Source organism: Sarcophilus harrisii, chromosome 1 (genome assembly GCF_902635505.1).
Source record: "Sarcophilus harrisii chromosome 1, mSarHar1.11, whole genome shotgun sequence".
In the NCBI taxonomy this organism is placed as follows: Eukaryota; Metazoa; Chordata; class Mammalia; order Dasyuromorphia; family Dasyuridae; genus Sarcophilus; species Sarcophilus harrisii.
Genome location: NC_045426.1, coordinates 668,690,324 through 668,711,041, shown reverse-complemented (window position 1 = coordinate 668,711,041; position 20,718 = coordinate 668,690,324). Strand labels below are relative to the sequence as shown.

The 20,718-nt window shown below is 45.5% G+C and overlaps 1 protein-coding gene across 7 annotated transcripts in view; it reads left to right on the top strand.

Annotated features, from left to right (window-relative positions):
* MAST3 (microtubule associated serine/threonine kinase 3) overlaps positions 1 to 7,849 on the top strand; it is an 81,607-nt gene extending 73,758 nt beyond the window's left edge. For all 7 annotated transcript variants that reach the window (XM_023496822.2, XM_031948221.1, XM_031948220.1 and 4 more), the window contains 2 exons: positions 1,446 to 1,627; positions 3,422 to 7,849. In XM_023496822.2, coding sequence (XP_023352590.1) covers positions 1,446 to 1,627; positions 3,422 to 4,485 — 1,246 coding nt within the window. In that variant the 3' untranslated portion in view covers positions 4,486 to 7,849. The remainder of the gene's footprint in view (positions 1 to 1,445; positions 1,628 to 3,421) is intronic.
* The last annotated feature ends 12,869 nt before the right edge of the window (positions 7,850 to 20,718 follow it).

Sequence of the window (20,718 nt, the reverse complement as noted above, 5' to 3'; positions counted from 1 at the left end):
TGGAGTCAGGAAGACCTGAATGCAAATCCAGCCTCAGACTCAGCTGTGTGACTGAACAATGGCCTTCCCCTCTGTCTGCCTCAGTTTCCTCCTCTGTAAAATGGTGCCCCTCTTCCAAAGCCCTTGTGAGGATCGGATGAAGTCATGTTTTACAAGTACTTGGCCTGTAGCAGGGGCTGCAGAAATGCTGGTTATTGTTTTTGTAGGTGTTCAGATAAGGAATCTGAGGTTCTGAGATGTCAAATGAATTGCCTCTGGTCAGAGATGTAGTCAGAGTGTGGGGTATAGGTCCCCTTAGTTTTTTCCAAACTAAGGTCTCCTGCTTTGAACTGTCTGCGTGTCCTTTGGTTTTCACATAAAAATGCCTGGAAGGGACCTTGCAAAGTAACCCAGTCCCGTCTGCTTCCCTCCCCGCTTTATTTTCTGAGCAGGAGACTTCCTTATGGTGTTTCTCAGGGTGAGGAACAAGAGGAGTGATTTCATAAGCTCTAAAAAGAAATGAGGAATCTGTGGTTTTCCAGTTATGGGTTTTGCTCAAAATAAATCTCTGGCAGAAGTCTGGAGAAGGCGAGGGGCCCCAATTCCCCAGGCACCGCTGGCCAACCCAGCAGGGCCATTTATGGTGCCGCCACCAGACATGTCTGGGATGGCCCTGCACCATCCAAGGCTGCTGAGAACCAGCCTCCTCCAGGGGAGACGGCCGTGCCCGAGCATCCCCCCCCAGTGTCGCCTGGACTCTTGCCACTGCCTTTCGCATTGAAGGCCGCCCGCCGTGGGACTTGTTGCATAATCACACATAAAACAGTTTTTTCCCCAACACCTCAAACTAGGGAATGATGTCATTCAAAGTAATTTACATTCAGAGATTTTCCCTATCTGAGAATAAATTGATAGATTCAAAAATAGGCCTGAGAACCTGAAGGTTAGGGCCTTAGAACACAGGGCTGGGAGGGCCCTTAAAATTCAGGATATCAGCGTTAGGAAGAAACTTAAAATATAAAATGTTTGAGCTAGAAAGATCTTTATAACAGAATAAAGACTATAAGAGCTGGAAGGGGCCTTTTTAGCATAGAGCACAATGCCAGGTCAGAGCGCAGAATGTTGGAGCTGAGAGACCATCTGGTTTGGGAGTTTTTGGAGATTTTAAGATGGGGGGAAGAAAGATTAAATTCTTTCTTTTCATCTCCCTTTGGTTTTCTTTATAATCCTGTGGACTCAATTTTATGCCTTTAAAATTCTTCCAAGGAGGGGTCAGTCCATCCTTGGGCTTCCTCAGACTTCCAGAGGCATCTATGTCACAAAAACGTTTAAGAACCTCTGAAACTCTGTTAGTTTTCAAGTGAAGAAAAGGAGAGAGAAGGCTTGGGACAGCCACTCTCTGGCTTTCACTGTGTCCATTCCTTTCTTCCGAAATCCTAAATGATTTTTGTTCTCTGCTTTCGAAGGAGGAAGTCTCTTTTCAAAAAGATCTCCAAACAGTCAACAATGCTACACACGAGTCGGAGTTTCTCTTCTGGCCTCCATCACTCGTTGTCTTCCAGTGAGAGCCTTCCTGGCTCCCCTACGCACAGTCTGTCCCCTGGACCAACCACCCCTTGCCGCAGCCCCGCCCCTGATGCCCCACCAGGTAGGATGTTCCCCCTTTCCCGGGAGGTATCTGGGAAGAAAGGAAGCCCACTCGGTATTTGGGGCCATCTCTTCTCTCGGGTTTATTTTGCCAGTTTAATCAATGTCTTTTCATCTGAAAGTCTTTGTAGCAAACTCCGGATTGAGGTGATTAGCTCTCGCCAGCAGCACACTTCTGGGCTCTAAGGAGGCTTGTCTTCCTCAGAATTTTGGTCAATCCTGCCTTTTTATTTTAAATTCATTTGTGTGGGTCTCTCCTGTATACCAATATGGGATTTAATATCCACTTAATATTAGCAAGCACCTACTACGAGTCAGGCTCTTTCCTAAGCACAGAGGAGACAAAGAAAGGCAAAAGAACGACCTGCTCTCAGAAAATTTAAAATCTAATGACAGCATGCAAAACAACTCTGTACAAGCAAGTTATATACAGGAGAAACTGGAAATAATTCAGCACGAAATTAAGAGGGACTGGGAAAAACTTTCTGCCAAAAGTGGGATTTTCATGGGGACTGGAAAGAAGTCTGGGAATCCAAGAGGTAGAAATGAGCAGGGGATGGGAACAAAGCTGACAAATTTGTTATGCCAAAGCTTTCACCGAGATTCCCCAAGTGAAACCTTACTCTGAGAATTGTCTGGTAGTGGTCATTGGGAATAGAGACTGTGTCTTCTGTCTTCCAAAAAGTCAGTCCAGTCCAACAAGCACTTATTAAACACTTACTATGTGCCATAGTCTAAGGGTTCAGCAACCGAGTGAAAAACTGCCTTTCCCTTGAGAGGATTCCATTCTGTCGTGGGATACAATATGTAGAATAGTTGGTCACCAGGAGGATGCTTAAGGAAGGAACTAGTTAACTAGCGTCTGGGAAAGCTTCTTACAGAGCACAGTACATGAGCTGAGCGCTGAAGGCCGCTAGGGGGTGCAGTGACTGGGCCTCTGGAGCTGGAAACAAAAAAACTCCAGATATTTTATAGCGAAGGGGATCCTTCAGCCTCCGTTGTCTCATCTGTGAAATGGAGACAGTCGTAGCATCTCCCTCTCCCAAAGTTATGAGAGTGAGGTAGTTGTTGTAATATACTCTACAAATTGTAATGCTAGTCATGAGGATGATGGTGATGATGATGATGGCTGAAGGAAGCTAGGGAATTTTCAGAAGCAGAGCTGAAGAGAGAGTGTGCATTCCAGACATAGGAAGCATCTAGGAAAAAAATTATCTAGAGATAGAATCGGGAACAGCAAATAGACCCATGCAATTAAAACTTAGCATCCAGGGTATTCTTGGGGCAGTGAACCCAAGCAGATGGACCAGGACCGGGTGATGAAGGATGCTCAATAGCGAGCAGAGGCACTAGGGAGCCACCAGCAGTTCCTGAAGTCTCCTTAGTTTGGAGGCCTCCAAAGGGTTGGATGAGATTATCTCTAGTCATGTTGAGCTCTGAATCTGGGACCCTAAGAGCTGCCTCAGGTTCCCCAGTTAGGAAATAATAGTAATAATAATAGCCCTTCCCTCCCAGAGGAGTTAAGATGATCATTGAAAAGCACTTAATATAGGGCCTGGCACACAGTAGGTGCTTAAATCCTTCCTCCCTAATGATAATGTCTCTCTCTCTCTCATTTGCTGAGGCCGCCCCTTCATTCAGATCTGATTTTGCTTTTGCTCCACCCTGAAGCACGGGGACAGAAATCACCGTTGCTAGGGAGCTGCCCCCTAGAAGCCTCCACCGTCCCTCATGGCCTGGGCAGTGGGGAGAGCTGTGACTCGGGGTCCCACTTGGGGTGTTCCTCATTTTTCAGATACCGCGTCTCCACAGAGCACTTCGCCCTCCTCCAGCACCCCCACCTCCCCCGCGGGCCACATCCGGCCCAGCTCCCTGCATGGGCTGGCGTCCAAGCTGGGGGCCCCGCGCTATAAAGTGGGTCGCCGGAAGTCAACAAGCAGCATCCCGCCGTCTCCACTGGCCTGTACGCCGTCCCCGGGCCCACAGCCCCCCTCCCCGCAGAGGTCTCCATCCCCTTTACCAGGTTACCCCAAAAACCTGTACGCCTTCCAGGGTAAGACCTTGTCCCCCCCAATGATCACCAGACAGACGTCCCGGCCCCGGAGCGCCGAGACCCCCCGATCTCCCCTCCTGAAGCGAGGACAGTCTGCTGACAAAATCGCCCCCTCCCTGGTGGAGAAGAAGCCGTTGGGGGGCCGTAAACTCACCCTTGAAATGCCAGCGGGAGACAGAGACGGACTGGAGGAGGCTTCTGGCCACACGGGCTCAGCGAGCCGGGGCAGAGACTGGGCCGGAGACCGGCACGAGCGCGACCAGGAGGTGGTGGTCATGAGGCGCCTGAACCTCTCGGAGCGCCGGGACTCTTTCAAAAAGCAGGAGGCCGTCCAGGAGGTGAGCTTCGACGAACCCGAGCCCCCAGGCGCAGGGGATGAGGGCCCCTGCAGGCAGGAGGGCCAGGCGCGGCCCGGGGTGTGCGAGCAGAAGCCCCCACCCGTGCCCCAGATTGCCCTGGAGGGCCGGGTGCACGAGCCGGGCGCGGGTGAGTGGGAGTGCCAGGGCTCCTATCCGCCCCTGCAGCTGGTGGCCAAGGTCTACACTGAGCAGACGGATGGGACCAAGGCGGTCGAGTATAAGAGCCTCTCGTCCCAGCGGCGGAACAGCCGGGACCTGCGGGACTTGGGCTCGGGGCCACAGCCCTCCAGGGTGGGTCGGGCCCTGCGGGGGCCCCTGCAGGCGGCCAAGTCCTTGCCCATCCTCCAGCTCTCGGGAGGCCAGGAACGGGCAGGACCTGACCCTCGCACTCCCCGGAGTCCGCGAGACGCGGGCCCCTCGAGGAGGAAGGATGGGGACCGGCGCTAGGAGCCACGCGCCGGAGCCCACCCCCATCCCTCCCACCTGCATCTGCTTCAGAGCCGAGTCAATGCATGCATCCTGGCGGCGGGGAGCGGGAGAAGGGAAAGGCTCGAGCCTCGGGCCCTGCCATGGGAGCAAGCCCAGGACAAGCAACATGGACTCGGATGCGGCTTTTTCTACGAACTGGAAAGAAGTCTCCTTATTTTTGTAGCGCGGGGGCCATGGGGTAGAAGAAGGGCACTTTTGTAAATAGCCGGGAGGCAGACCCCTACCATTAATTTATTACTTTTGTAAGCTAAGCTGAGACTGGAGCACAGAGCTTCTGTGAAGGCACCTTGACCTGGCGTGGAGGAGGGGTGGGGCTGCCTCCTCCCCCGGGGTGAGGAGCCCGCCCTGCGCGTCCCTCCATCCCCTGCTCCAGAGCGGGATGGTGGAGACAGCTGCTTCAGGGCGGACGGAAGGTCACCTGGCCAGGGGTTCTAGATCAGGCTGTGATTCAGAGACAAGACAAGCACCCCCTCTTCCCTCCACCCGTCTTCTCCTTTGTGAGATGCCCCCCAGCCCCAGGCACATGTACAGAAATGGCTACAGCTGCAAACTTCCCCTAAACAGTGTCACCGGCTGGAGCTGCCCCTTCTCTGTCCAGTGACCTTAAAGAAGGAAGGACGCTCTCCTCGGCTTCCTCTCCACTCACCCCTAAACAAACCTTGCATGTTTACTGTAAGTCAGCACTTTGGAAGGAAAGCGAGAGCCTCCAGGGACACCTTCTGCCAAAACAGAAGTTCTCATGGGATGTTAGCATCAATGTGTGGTTTTCCCGGGAAGTTTTAAAGTCAGGACTGGGAGGAATGTTGGAACCCAGGATATTGGAGCTGGGAGGGCCCTTAGAGCCCAGGATATTGGAGCTGGGAGGGCCCTTAGAGCCCAGGATATTGGAGCTGGGAGGGCCCTTAGAGCCCAGGAGGTCAGAGCAGGGAGGGCTCTTAGAACATGGAATGTCAGAGCTGGGAGGGCCCTTAGAACAGGGAATGTCAGAGCTTGGGGGGCAGAAGGCTTCTGCTTTGTCTCTGGTCTCAAAACCCTGCATTTCTGAACTTCCAAACTTCTTGTGAGGCGGGCAGACGCCCAGGAACGGGACTCTGCCACGCTGTAATTTAGCACAGTCTTACTTCAAGATCCAAGTGGCGGCCTCTTTGATTCCCCTAGCGCACCCTCACCGACAGTTTTCCTGTCTGGACCAAGGGGTATTTAAGGCTGCGACGAGGTGGGGCAGTGTTGTCTGGGACCAGCTGGGAAGGGCAGACTCCCTCAGAAGGACAGGGCCGGAGCAGAGTCTCCATCCCCGGAGAAGTTTCTCCTCCCGTGGGTCGGCCTACAGGCCCCCTGCTCCTGAGCCGGGCTTTTCCCCATCATCCCAGCCAGAGACAAGGCTAGCCCTTTGTTTAGTGAGTGATATCATTACACAGAGAGTGGGCCCTCCAAACCTCAGCCAAAAACAGATAGAACTTGCACCATCCTGGACATTAGATTATGGATTAGCTCTTTGGGGTGTTATTCCTAAATTGTTTGAGGCTTTGTCTGCAGTGCCTAAAGGATCTGAAATGCCTTGATCTGGTTGACGTCGGAACATCGAATGCTAGAGAGAAAATCAAGATGACCTAAGTCCTTACTGACTGTGTGACCTCAGTTTCCTTATCTGAGGAATGGACTTGATGGATTTTTTTTATTTTTCTGAGGCACTTGGGGTCATTTGACCTACCCAGAGTCACACAGCTAGGAAGTTTCGGGTGTCTGAGATCAGATTTGAAGTCAGGCTTCTGACTTCAGGGCTGGTGCTCTATCCACTGAACCACCTAGATGCTCCTTGATGGATTCTTGAGACCTTTCCATCTCTCGGTTATGTTCCTACTCTACTCTGTGTAGGTAGCCTCTCCATCAACATCAGTAATGGCCAATCTGTTGTGACTGACAAAATGGGTCATCTTATGGCCAACTTTAAGGTGATAACAGACCCATAGTGGGCCCCACTACTTAGCCTCTTAGAACCTGCAGACCCCAGAGGCATTGAATAAAGCTTCACTAGGGGAGAACTAAGGATAAACCTCCGCCTGACCAGTTTAAACTTCTTGGTTCCAAGAGGAGCAAGTTGATGTTTAAAAATGCCTCTTTACAGAATAGATCCATGGGCATTTATTAAGCACTTATTGTATACCTGAGCTCATAAAGAAGGAGACCAGCCCCTGTCCTCTGGGAGCTTACATTCTTCTAAAGTAAACTCAGGTTTTTGGAGGAGCTCATGACCTGAAGCCAAATAATGGAAATTTTCAGGGGGGTAGGGTTAGATGTAACCATTTATAAATTCCCCGGTCATATATTTTTATCTTTTAAAAATATTTTTTCTGTTCATTTACCCTCGGCCCCTGTTTAACCTTGAGAACATGCATTCTGCCTTCTTTAATTATCTCATGTTCTTTTACATTTGGACAATGCTTTAAAATGGTGTGATCTCTTATCTGTGTTCTCCACAGCAGGGGAATAGATGGAAAAAGGTTCCCCGTTTCCCTTCCAGTTTGACATTTTACTTCCCCAGATGTAAAGCATCAATGGGAGTTTCCCTTGGGATCCTCAGTGGACAGTGTCCAAGGTATTGGAGCCAAGTCTCCTCATACTTCCCCAGGAGAATCCTCCAACCACAGTCAGTCCCGCGGCCCGTGGTTTAACTGGTAGTTGGGACTGGAAGAGCAGAAGCTCTGCTGATACAGCCGGTCTCAGCGGGCCCACGAGGACCACTTGCTTCCCTGAATAGTCATCCCTGGTTTATCTTACATGTCTTTCCCAAATATTGACCAGTGATTTCATGGTTGGCTCCCTCCTTGGGTTCTGTCTCCTGATAATTGCCGTCCCCCCATTGCTGTTCCTCCTAGTCTAGTTCCTGGTGCAGAGTGGATGCCGGATAAAAGAAAAAATAGTGACCTGGAGAGAGCTTTGCTAATGAGTGTTGCATGAGGTCATAAGTCAACTCAGGAATCGTGTATTAAATCATTATTAAAACATTCGTGGAGCAACTTGGAAGTGGGTCAGAGACGAGCATGAAAGGCAGTCATTTCCCTCCTGGTGCAATGGGCACCAGGGCCTCCAAGCCAGGACTTCTGACCCTTTCAGGGATCCTTGGCTCCTTCTCAGAATCATGTTTCCAAATAAGTGAAGAAAATCAGGCAGCTCAGTGGAGAGAGCCGTGGTCCTGCAGGCAGGAGGACCCGAGTCCAAATGGGCCCTCAGACTTCTACTGTGTGGCCCTGGAAAAAATTGAAGAAATCGTCATTTCCATTAAAAGTTAGTGAAAATAAAGATGTCATTTTGTCCCCATCCATTTTGTAGACTCGTTAATTGCTATCCACAGACTTGGAGGCAGGGTAGGGGTATCTGTGGACCCGAGTTTAAGAACTGCTTCAGAGCCAGTTCTGCTACCGTCCTCCACGGGACATTTGGCCAGTCATTCTTCACGAGCTATAAAATTCCAGCCCTGTCATCCAAAGGGGCTAGATTAGCTCAGTGCCCTTAACCTCTTGTGTGTGTCCCGAATCATGTTTTTAAATGTCTAAAACGAGATATGTAGAATTACAAATGAAAGTTATGATTTGAGGTAACTATCAAAAAACTAAATTTTTAAGTGTTCACTGATGATAGGTTAAGAACTCCCTATTTAAGGGATGTCTTGCTGACTTGCCTTCCCATTGGAGGCAGCTAAGTGACCTGGTGGATAAAGGGACTGCACCTGGAGTCAGGGAGAACTAAGTTCAGATCTCGCCTGCCTCAGTTTCCTTCTCTGTAAAACAGCACCTACCTCAGAGGGTTGTTGTGAGGATCCAATGAGATATCTGTAAAGTATTTAGTGCAGTGCCTGGTACACAGTAGATGTTCTATAAATGTTTATACCCTTCCCTTCTCCCCAGAGGGAGACAGCCCCTTTAGATTCTGTCTGCCAATATCATGATATCTGCCATAGTTTTTTGAGTTGCAAAATGGCAGATCTGGAAAGCTCTTAGATCATGCATAGAACAGAAGGAACCTTAGAATGTTAAAGCTGAGAAAGCAAGGTCAGAGGTGGGAGGAATCTTAAAAAGGATTCTCTGAGCTAAAAGGGGGGTTGAAAATAGTGTTAGATCCGGAGGCGTTCCCTCTCCAGAGAGGGCTTCAGGCAGAGCCGAGGTGATTTCTGGAGTTTAATTCATGAGGATCAGGGAGCTTATAGTCCAATTGATCCTTTTTACAGGAGGCTTGTCCAAGGTCACATCTTGGCGGTCATTGGCAAAATCAGGACTGGTCCCGTCTCCCTCATCATTCAGACATCCTTCATTTTTTTAATTGTTTTAATTTTTTTTTCTGGTTATACATGTATTTAAATACACGTTTCTTTATGAAGCACGTTGGGAGAGAAAAAGTCAAAACAAAACAAAAGAGTTAAAAAATCAAAAAGAAAAAAGAAGTGAACATAGCATGTGTACATGCAGATATTAAAAGAAGAATAATTCACCTGGCTTTTCTGGGGCCAGACCAAAGTGAAAGCAGCAGAAGCAAGGATAGAAATCCCTTATCCAACATCATTGAGCTTAGATTTGGGGCAAGATACAATTTCCAAAACTGAAAAATGTGGATATATACATTGGCAGCTTCAGGACCATCTGTGATACAGATTTATGTTAAAGCCAGGAATAGTGTCATGTACTTGTGATCCCTGCTCCCCGGGAGGCTCCAGCTGGTGAATTTTGTGAGCTCAGGATTCCGAGCTGCAGCCGGCTAAGTTACCAGTTGAGGGAGCTTGTGGGAGTAAGGGGCCATGGGGCCGCCTAAGGAGTTAAAAACAGCAGGTTGCTGCAGCCCCTCTGCTCATCAATTTGGGGATCAGGCTTCTAAGTGGGAGATTCTTCTGATCTCAGGCACAAAAAAAAGTGTATGTTGAAGGACTTGGACTTTACAGGGACATTCCAGGACTAGTTTGCTAGCATAACACCCACAGATCTAATTTCTCTTGTGTTTCCTTTAAAACAGGAAATAGCCATTTTTAAATTATTTTTTTTTTCTCTTTTGAAGCCAGGTGGTTGCATCCTTTAAGGCTTAATAGCTTAGCCAGAAGTCTAATCTTGGATTGTTCTAGACCTTAGATGTTCAGCAAAACATTTATGGTGGTAGAAACTGGAACCACTCCATCCAGCAGGGAAGAAAACCTTTCATTGTGACCTGTGTGAACTTAAGTTGTGTGACAACAGTGTTATCTTCCTCTTGTAGAGAACCCCAAGAACTCGCCCACAGAATTCCCACAGGGTCCCAGCTGACTTCCCGAAGCTTGTTCACAGACCTATAGAACTAACTCCGGCAGGAATACTCAGGGTATTGAGCAAGACAGATTTATTTAGGTAGCACTCCAGCCCCTTCTGACCTGTAGCATGTGTACAGTTAGTGGTACATCCATTGGTCAGAGTTCCTGTAGTCCTGACTGGGAGTATTTAGGAGATTGTTTGGCCAAATGATCCATCTGTAGCTGGAAGGAGTCTTGATAGCCATGGTTAGCCAGTAAATGACAAGAAGTAGAAGTTACTCCAAACCTCTGGTTTTACAGAAGGGTAAACTGAGGACTGGAAGAAAAGGGATTTGCCCAAGTTCACAAGCACAAGAGCCTGGGCTAAGAAAACAAATTTCTGGATGACCAGTTTCCCATTTCCCCCCCCCCCCCTTCCTTATTCTTCCATTAAATCTGGAGAGGAAGTAGGAATGAACAGATGAGGAAATTCTGCCCTAAATTCTAGAGGGAATAATTAAGAAATCTAGGAAATGTTCAGCATGTCTATGGGAATTTTTACATTTTTTTCAGCCCCTTCCCTACCTCTATCCCCCCAGAGTTGGAAGCCATAGAGAAATGTCTGGACCAACTTGTTGTTTGTCTTTTGGGAAACATTTCGTAGAATTATGACTTGTAATGGAAAATTCAGCAGCAAGGGAATGTCGTTGCCATGGCATAAGCTTTCTGCTTCCTCCTGTGGTTTGAAAGACAAGAATTAGCTGTATCTGCTCGCCTCCCCCCAATAGCTCAAGTGCTGTTTCCCACACCCCTTTAACCAGGGGGCCTTCTGCTGCCAGGGTTCTGTGTAAGTTGGTGAGCTTCGAACACTCCCTGACCCCTCTTGTGATGATAGTTTTGTATGAATTTGGAGCTGCTCCTTCCTGTTCCCCTTGTTTTCTATGCCATCAATGTTTACATTTTGGTATGCATGTGTGCGATTTCTGGGTTAAGCTCCTGCCTCGTTGTGCTGAGAATCCCAGGGACCAGGCCTTTTACATGTTGAATTTCTAGATCTCCTGTACAGTTTATTGCTGCTGATGAACGTCGTTATCATGTTGCCAGCCTATGTCAAGTGTGATTTTTTTTTAATGTGACCAAAGCCTTTGGGTAGTTCCCCCCATTTCCCTTCCCCGCCACCCCAGGCTTCTAGGTCTGTTGGACCTGGTTACTTTGCTCATTGCCCTGAGGTCTCCTCACCCTGTCACCCGAAAATGGGCTTTCCTCTGCAAAGAAGTCGGAGGTCACCCTGCCCTTTCCATCACTAGCTGGCCACAGTGCATGACTTGTTCCCCCAACTCCATTTGCAGAAGCCTGGGAACATTATCTGGGTTTTCAATTGAATAAAAAAAAATTAAGACGAAAAAGAAAAGTGTTTGTATTCGTTTGTACTGGGAAGTTAATTTTTTTTTTTTTTTTTTTTTTTTTTTACAAATTTACTAATTTAACTAAACACCTGCCATGTACCAAACAGCAAACAGCCCCCACTTTCTAGGGCTCACAATTTATTGGAGGAAACACTGCAGACAGATAATATACAAACAAGATCTAGACAGGTTAAATCAGACAGGGAGGGCATTTAAATTGAGAAACCTTAAGAAAGGCTTCTTGCAGAAAATGAGGATTTTAGAGAAAATGAGGGAGTGAGGTGCCATGGGACTGCTATGAGAGGTAAACCAGTGAGTCCTCTGGAGCTGGGAAGAGACTTACAGATAATGGAATCAATATAAGTGGTCAAGTGGGCCTTTCCACTACACCAGGCCAAATTCCCACTTGGAGAGGGGGAAGCATTTCACACAAAGTCACGATGAATTTCCCTACATGAAATCCTGACAAAAGAGGAGAATGTTGGCAGGATCCCCTGGTGGGAGAAACTCAGTACCCATTTCTATAGTATTTTAAAGTTCTTCACAATAACCGTGTAAGGTGGGCAAGAATATTATTATTATTTTTGATGAATATTATTCCCATTTTGCTGATGGAGAAACAGGCTTAGGTTGAAATGGTTTGCCCGAGGTCACACGACAGATCTGGAATCAGATAATCAAAAAGCATCTGGAATCAGTTAAAAAAAGAATCTAGTAAGTTCTTACTATGAATTTAATACTGGGATTATAAAGACAAGATTTTTAAAAAATTAGTCAGATACTTACATTCTAATGAAGGAGAAAATGCATCTACCAAGCATTATTAGCTATGGGTTCTGGGAATGGCCTGCAGAAGGTGACATCTGAAGTGAGTCAGGAAACCAGGGTCCTAAATGGTAGAGTGTTCAAAGTATAAAGGAAAGGTAAAGAGATGGGAAATGACATAGTCTCTGTGAGGAACAAGTAAAAAGGAAAAGACTGGAAGGAGAAAAAGTCAAGATAAGAGTTCTAAATGCTACTTGGAATTTATATTTCCATCTACCAACACTTACTATGTGCTTAATAGTAGGTTAAGCATTGGGGATACAAATATAAAGAATGAAAATTCCTTCCCTCAGTGAACTTACATTCTGATGAGAGACATAAAAACATGTAAATTTACATGTGCATATATGTATATGTAAATATATACCACGTGTGACATATATTTACATTTGAATAATGTCTATATTTACTTATGTAAGCACATGGATATTTACATATGTAGATATAATTATGTGTTTACATGTGCAATTATGTATTATTTACATGTGTGTATTTATTTACAAGTGTAAATATATACAGCATAAAAGGAAATAGAAGAAATTCAGTTATTTGAAGAGAATTTGGTAGAGAAATCACTCAGCAGATGGGGTGATCAAGGGAGGTATTGTGCAGAAAATGGTGTTTGAGCTATGTTTTAAAGAGGAGGAATCCATGAGATTGAAATAAGCAGGAAGTGCCTTCCAGTCATGGAGTATGATACATCAAAGGATCAGAGATGGAATATCGTGCATGTGTGAAGAACAGAACAGAGGCCAGTCTGGTTAGATCTCAAAATAAGAGAGAGAAGAATCTCCAACACCATGGAAAGGTAGGTTGGGGCCGGGTTGTGTCATTCCTTAAGAAGTGAACAGAGGAGCATATATTTGAAAGGCAATAGGGAGCTGTTGAAGTTGATTGAGAAGGGGAATAACGTGATCATATCCACTTAAGGAAAATCATCCAGGTCTGTGTGTAGGATGGATTAGAATGGAGTGAGTCTTGAGGCTCAGAGACCAATTAGGAAGATGTGCAGTAATCTAGACAAGAGTGAGAACTAGTGGAAGTGTTTGATTGGAGAGGAGTTGGAATTTGATGATGTGGAGATAAGAACACAAAATTTGGCAACTGATTGGATATTAGTGGGAGGGGAAAAGAAAGTAAGGAGTCCAGAATAATGCCTTGATTCTGAACTGCACAGTGGCTTAGAATCAGGAAAACTCATTTTGAAGTCAAATCCGACTGTGACACTTGTTAACTGGATGACCCCGGGAAAGAAACTTAACTCTGTCCCAGTTTCACCAAGACAAATGAGCTGGAGAAGGAAATAGCAAACCATTCCAGTATCCTTGCCAAGAAACCCCCATGAAGAGTTGGACACAATGGAAATAACTGTGCAATAAAATACAAACCTGAGACAGTGAAGAATGGTGGTATCTTCAACAGAAGGGAAAGTTTGAAGGGGAAAAAAAAAGATGAGTTCGGTTTGGGACTCCTCAAGTTTAAGATATGTCCATGACACCCAAGATTGAAATGTGCAGTAGGTCATCAGTGATGTGAGACAGAAGCTCAGGGGAGAGACTCAAAGGAGTCTTCTGCATAGAGATAAGTATGAAAGCTGATAAGAGTTACAGAGAGAACATATAGAGAAAAAATAGAGGAAAGCCTAGGACAGAATCTTAGGGAACACCCAAGTTATGGTATATGAGGCAGGTGAGAGGCAGTCAAGTAGATTGAAAAAGAGCAGTCGGACAGGTTCGAGGAGAACTGGGAGGGAGGAAGGAGGGTCATGAGAAAGAATCTGAAGAGGAGAGACTCTCTAGGAGGAAAGTATCATGTGCAGCAGAAGACCAACATATCTGGTCATTTAGGGTTTTCTTGTGACTTTGAAGAACAGTTTTGGTTGAGTAATGAAATTAGAAGTCAAATTGCAAAAACTTGAGGACCAAGTGGGAGAAGACAAGTGAAAGTATTAAGTGTAGATCCATTTTTCTAGGATTTTGTCTAATAAAGGGAGGAGAGGTATGGATGAAAGCTTGAGGGTATGAGGTCTGAGGAAGGCTTTTTTATTATTACTATTGTTACTTTTTTTTTCTTATTAGGGAAAGAACAGTCTTTAGACATATTTGAAGCCCATGAGAAGGAGCTAGGAGATGGAGGCTGGAGATTGAAGGATGGGAAGGGAGAGGCGATGTTTGAGGGGCAAATTATTTAACCCCAATTGCCTCCAAAAAAAAATCCAAGGCGATCTCAAAGGAGTTTGAGATGAAGGGAATGGAATAAAAGGCAGCTCATGTTTATTGGTCTCAGTTTTCTTAGTGAAGTAAAAAAATAAAAGTTCTCATCTCAGAGATTGGGCTTGAGGGAGGGGAAGGTTGAAAAGGGAAGAAAAAGTGAGGAATAAGATAAGGAATCAATAAAAAGGATTGCCTTGCTGCAGGGAGGGCCCAGTTGAGAAAAGACAACATGAATCTGTAATGTGCCCATGTGAAAGCGTTTTTGGAGTTTAATACTCCATTATGGTCAAACTTGTACTCTAGGAAAATAATAGATAGTCATACAATAGGATGGGGAGAGATGGGACAGAAAGACCGATTTCAACAATCTGTTGGCGAGGTGATGAATGGCTGAACTGGAAGGATGGCTATATAAGCCTTACTATTATTAAGCACTGACTATGTACCTGCAACTTTACTGTACATTGGACAAACAAAGAAAAAGGAAAAGACTGCTCCTGCCCCAGCTTACTGTCAAATGGGGGAGACAACATGCAAACAGCTATGTGGACTAGATGAATTGAGGGCAATTTCAGAGGGAGGACTCTAGGATTAAGGGGGACAGTGAAAGGTTTCTTATAGAAACTGGGATTTTAGCCAAGACTTGAAGGAAACCAGGAGGCAGAGATAAAGAGGAAGAACATTCCAGGCTTTGGGGGGAGGAAAGGGGATCTGGAGTTGGAGTTTTGTGGGCTAGACCAGTGTCACAGCATCCCAGAGTATGGGGGAGGAGGGATATGACATGAAAAGAGTGGGAAGAGAGGAAGGGTTCAGGTTTTAAGAACTTTAAAAACCAAACAGGGATTTTTATATTTGATTCTGGAGGTAGTAGGGGAGCCATGGAGTTTATTGAACAGGAAGGTATTGAAAATTAAAAACAAAAAGCTTTCCAATTCTTCAGTCTATTCAATTCCAATACTCTATTCTCTCATTCTCCCTTTGATGCACTTAGCCTTGATACCTTGATCTTGCCATCACCTACAAGTGATGTCACTGGTAAGGCTTGCATTTTGGGAAGATCACTGAGAGCTGAGTTAAGGATGGTTTGGGATAGGTAGAAACTTGAGGCCATACCAAGAAGCGGGCTCTTAAATGCCAGAGAAGGATGAGAATTAAGAAAAGGCCATTAATTAGATTGGGTGGTTAAGTACACAGCTTTGGAGAGAGCAATTTTAATAAATCATGGGGCTAAAAGCCAGATTACTGAGGGTTTTCTCTTATTGCCAAAGCTAATATTTCTAATACAATATTGAAGAGTAATAGTGATAGTGGGCAACCTTGTTTCACCCTTGATCTTATTGGGAATGGTTCTAGTTTGTTTCCATTACTTATGATGCTTTTAAACAAATGCTACTGATTGTTTTAAGGAAAAATCCATTTATTCCTGTCCTCTCCAATGTTTTTTTAACAGGAATGGTTGTTGGATTTTATCAAATTCACATAGGGTTTAAAGAGAGTGAGAGATGGGTTTTTTAGGGGAGAGGGAGTTAGGTAAGAAGGGATATTCTTGGACTTGTAGGTGATGGCAAGATCAAGGTATCAAGGCTAAGTGCATCAAAAAGAGAATGAGAGAATAGGGTATTGGAATTGAATAGACTGAAGAATTGGAAAGCTTTTTGTTTTTAATTTTCATCATCTCCAAGATAATACACTGTGATCAAGTAGGATTTATACCAGGAATGCAGGGCTGGTTCAATATTAGGAAAACTATCAATATAATTGGCCATGTTAATAACCAAATTAACAAAAACCATATGATCATCTCAATAGATGCAGAAAAAGCATTTGATAAAATCCAACATCCATTCCTATTAAAAACACTTGAGAGTATAGGAAAAAATGGACTTTTCCTTAAAATAATCAGCAGCATCTATTTAAAACCATCAGTAAGCATCATATGTAATGGAGACAAACTGCAACCATTCCCAATAAGATCTGGAGTGAAACAAGGTTGCCCACTATCACCGTTACTATTTAATATTGTATTAGAAACGCTAGCTATAGCAATAAGAGCTGAGAAAGAGATTAAAGGAATAAGAATAGGCAATGAGGAAGCCAAATTATCACTCTTTGCCGATGACATGATGGTATACTTAGAGAACCCCAGAGATTCTGCTAAAAAGTTATTAGAAATAATCCACAACTTTAGCAAAGTTGCTGGTTATAAAATAAACCCACATAAGTCATCAGCATTCTTATATATCACTAACAAAATCCAACAGTCAGAGTTACAAAGAGAAATTCCATTTAAAGTAACTACTGATAATATAAAATATTTAGGAATCTATCTGCCAAGGGAAAATCAGAAACTTTATGAGCAAAATTACAGACCACTTTTCACACAAATTAAGTCTGATCTAACCAATTGGAAAAATATTAAATGCTCTTGGATAGGGCGAGCAAATATAATAAAGATGACAATATTACCTAAACTAATCTATTTATTTAGCGCTATACCAATCAGAGTCCCAAAAAACTATTTTAGTGACCTAGAAAAAATAATAACAAAGTTCATATGGAAAAACAAAAGGTCAAGAATTTCAAGGGAATTAATGAAAAAAAAATCAAATGAAGGTGTTTTTAATTTTCAATAGTATTTTATTTTCCAAATATACGTAAAGATAGTTTTCAACATTTGTTTTTGTAAGATTTTGTGTCCAAATTTTTCTTCCTCCTTGTCTTACTTCTCCCTCCCCAAGATAGCAAGCAATCCAATTTAGGTTAATACAATGTGTAATTCTTTTAAACATGTTTCCATATTCATCATGCTGTTCAAGAAAAATCAGACTAAGACCATGAGAAAGAGAGAGATAAACAAACAAAAAGTGAAAACACTATGCTTTGTTCCATATTCAGTTTTCATATGGCTCTTTCTGGTATTTCCCATCCCATTTATTGGAATTGCCTTGAATCACCTCATTGTTGAAAAGAGCCACGTCCATCACAGTTGATCATCACACAATCTTGTTATTACTGTATACAATGTTCTGCTCACCTCACTCAGCATCAGTTCAAGTCTCTCCAGGCCTTTCTGAAATCATCCTGCTGGTCATTTCTTACAGAACAATAATAATCCATAACATTCATATACCATAATTTACCCAGCCATTCTCCACCTGATGGGCATCCTTTCAATTTCTAGTTTCTTGCCACAACAACAAGGGTTGCCACAAGGATTTTTGCATATGTGGGTCCTTTTCCCTCTTTTACGATCTCATTGGGATATAGGCCCAGTAGAAACACTGCTGGATCAAAGGGTATGCACAGTTTTATAGCCCTTTGGGCAGAGTTCCAAATTATTCTCCAGAATGGTTGGATCATTTCACAATGAAGAACTGTCGAGTTGAAAAACAGTAGCATACGTGTTGAAGTCACCTAATAGGAGGTTAGAAATTGGGGTGGAGAGGGAAATTGTGAGCCAGACACAGAACCCATTGTGAAAAGAAGAGTCTGTAGACAAAAATTACCAGGCTGTGGATAGGAGGGTGAATTTGGGTTTCACAAACCTCAAGGGATGAGAAGCTACTGAGTGACAATAGTGGAGATATAGAGAACCTACACAGTGGAAAGAGGGAGCAAGGAATAATCGGAGTCTTCCTTGGGGGAGGGATGTGGGGATGAGGGAAGGAGCAACCAGTACTGACTGGAAAGCTTTCTGTGTCATTTGGGAGGAGCCAGATCTCCTCCAGTGCCAGAAGATGAAAAGGAAAAAGAGGAAGAAGTTTTAAATGAAAGGAAGCTTGCTAATTAAAGAGCTGGGGAGTTCCAGGAGACAATGGAAGGAGTGGGCAGATGGGGAGAGGGAGGAAGAAGAGGAATGGGAATGAAGGTTTGTTCAGGACTGGGGAGAGAAGGTCAGTGACAAGGATCTATATCTATACCACCGAGAGTATGCTCTAGCATGCTAATCAGGGGAAAATTGTTATTTGTCCTTTGTTCCTTGGAGAAGACCACTGACAGCAAGGGATGATGTCTTGACTCCTGTGTGAATTGGATTTAATCGAGGCAGAGCTGCATAAAATTGTCAGCTTCACTTTGTCTTCTAGTGTCATTGTAGTCCCGTGGCAGGACAAAAGTCGAGATAATTGGTAATGGTGATACCGGACCTAGGAGTCCTGTCTGACCCAGCTCTCCCCTGCTTCAGCCCCTTTCGCGGCCATTGGAACAAATTGTTCTCATCGGCCCATTTCTCCAGAGGAAGATTTCCCAAGCTTGGGGAACATCCCTCCTAATTCACTGAGCAGTCTGGGGCCTGTGGGTTACCCTCCACTGGTTTAGCCTTTTACCCGATATGCCGGTGATGGGTAAGTTCACAGGCTATCTGCACCTAGGCCAGATTCTCAACTTCCTGACAGATAATGATGAGGGGTGTTGGGGAGATGGGATAAGGACTGAGAAGTGATGGTGTGCCCCTGATATGTAGTAGCAGGAAGGGGTAGCTCCATGTCAATATTAAGTGGGGACCAGGAACTAAGCAGGGGATATATAGAAAGGGAAAAGACAGTCTCAGCCCTCAAGGATCTTCCTGTCTAAGGAGGGCCATGGGCCTCAGGCTTGAGGGGTCGACTAATACCCTCCTCACTTAGTGCATTGCCCACTGTGGTAGCCCACTTCAAACAATCTTTTTTTTTCCAGAGGAAATGAATTTACATAGATAGGAACTCTGGTTGGGATGCATGCATGAGTGCCAGCTATGGGCTCTCGTGGGTGCCCATGTGGGCAGCCTTTTCCTTTGTGGTCTGGGAAAGTGGGGGGATTTAAAGTGCAGAAAGTTAAGCACCCCCCCGAAGCCTGCATTTCAGGTGGCAAGGTATTGCCCCCAGGAAAAGTACTGGAATGACCTAGGCACTTCTCTGTTCAATTATCCAATTTGAGAGTTACATAACTGGGTGTTTTAAAAAAACAGCCACTAAAAGACAGAGTCCTGGCATCTCTGCCAGCCCATTAACATGCTAATGAGAGGCAGGTTCTGGCCTGCCCTGCCCTGCCCTTCCAGACAACTTGGCCCAGGGATGGGGAATGGGCCCACTGGCACCCCACCCTGCTGAGCCAGATGCCCCCCGGGTACGGCTACCTGTTCCCACATAGAGAAAGGGCATCTGACCCCGGCACTGGGGGTGGGGAACGTTACCACATTTAGAGCAGAAGATCCCCATAGTGTAGGTGGAAAGCACGGGGAGATCCCCTATTTAGGGAATGAGGACGGGGTGGAAACGATGGGATGCTGAAAGGAGGGGGCTTTCCCTTGAGGGGGAAGCTTAAAGAATGTCCATTTGAGAAAGGGCAGAGTTCACAGAAGGAAATCCCCATGGGAGAAAATTGAGGGGAGGAGACCCCAGATCAAAGAGACTTAGAGGGAAATGGGATTGGGGGAAACGCGAGTGAAAGGGATTGAAAAAGTCCCCATATTTAGGAGACTTAACAGAAGACCTTATGTTGAGACCTAGTAAGGAGGCAGCAAATGGGAAAGACCCCAAAAGGAAGGAGATGGAGACCATGTTGGGGGAGGGGAGATCTACTTTAAAAGTAGCCGGGTTTCATACTCAAGATATTTGGGGGAGAGGAAGGAGATAGAATGAATGGTAGAGACCCCGAACTGAGGCAGGACCTCATACTGAGGAAATGAGCGAGGCGAAAGGGACAGGGCAGCTAGGCAGCTTCAGACACTAGCTTTGGGACACCTGGTGTCCTGGCTGGGAGACTGTGGACAGAGTCCTAAAACCTGCCCCAAACCCTTGCTGCTTCTGTTTTTCCTTAGTTGTTTGCTTGTTGTCTCCCCCGCTACACCGGGAGGGCGGGTCTGAGCAGCCAGGTGATGCAGCTTAGATGGGGCGCGGAATCTGGAATTGGGGAAGTCCGGGGGGAAATTCAGCCTCAGTTTCCTGGTCTGTGAAATGGAGATAACCATGGCAGCAGCGACCTCCCAGGGCTGCTGTCGGCATCAGAGGTATTGGCTCATTGCTTAGCCATCATTGTACTTTGTGGCAGTTTGGTGTGGAAGTGATGGAGGGCCGGGCGGGCACAAATCTGGCCTCAGACACCGGCTATGTGAGCCCGGGCAAGTCACTTCGTCCTGTTTTTTAATTTGTTTAAATTCTTTCTTTAAATTGTTTTTTTTTTCCTAGTCATACATGTATATTAACTTTTAAGATACACGTTTCTTTATGAATTGTGTCGGGAGAAAAATCAGAACAAACGGTAAAAACCAAGGAGGAGAAAAGAGGGAGAAAACAGAAAAAAGATCACTTCGTTCTCTTTGCCTCGATTTCCTCATCTGCAAACTCGGCTGGAGAAGGAAACGGCAGCGCCGCCGGCGTCTGGGCCGAGAAAGCCCCGGGCGTGGGGCCGCACAGAACAAAACGAGGCTCCGCGGAGCCCGGGAGCCCGGCGCCGAGCCGGGTGCGGGGCTCTGGGGCTCTGGATGATGCGGTCTGACTGTCTGGATAACAGCCCCCACCGC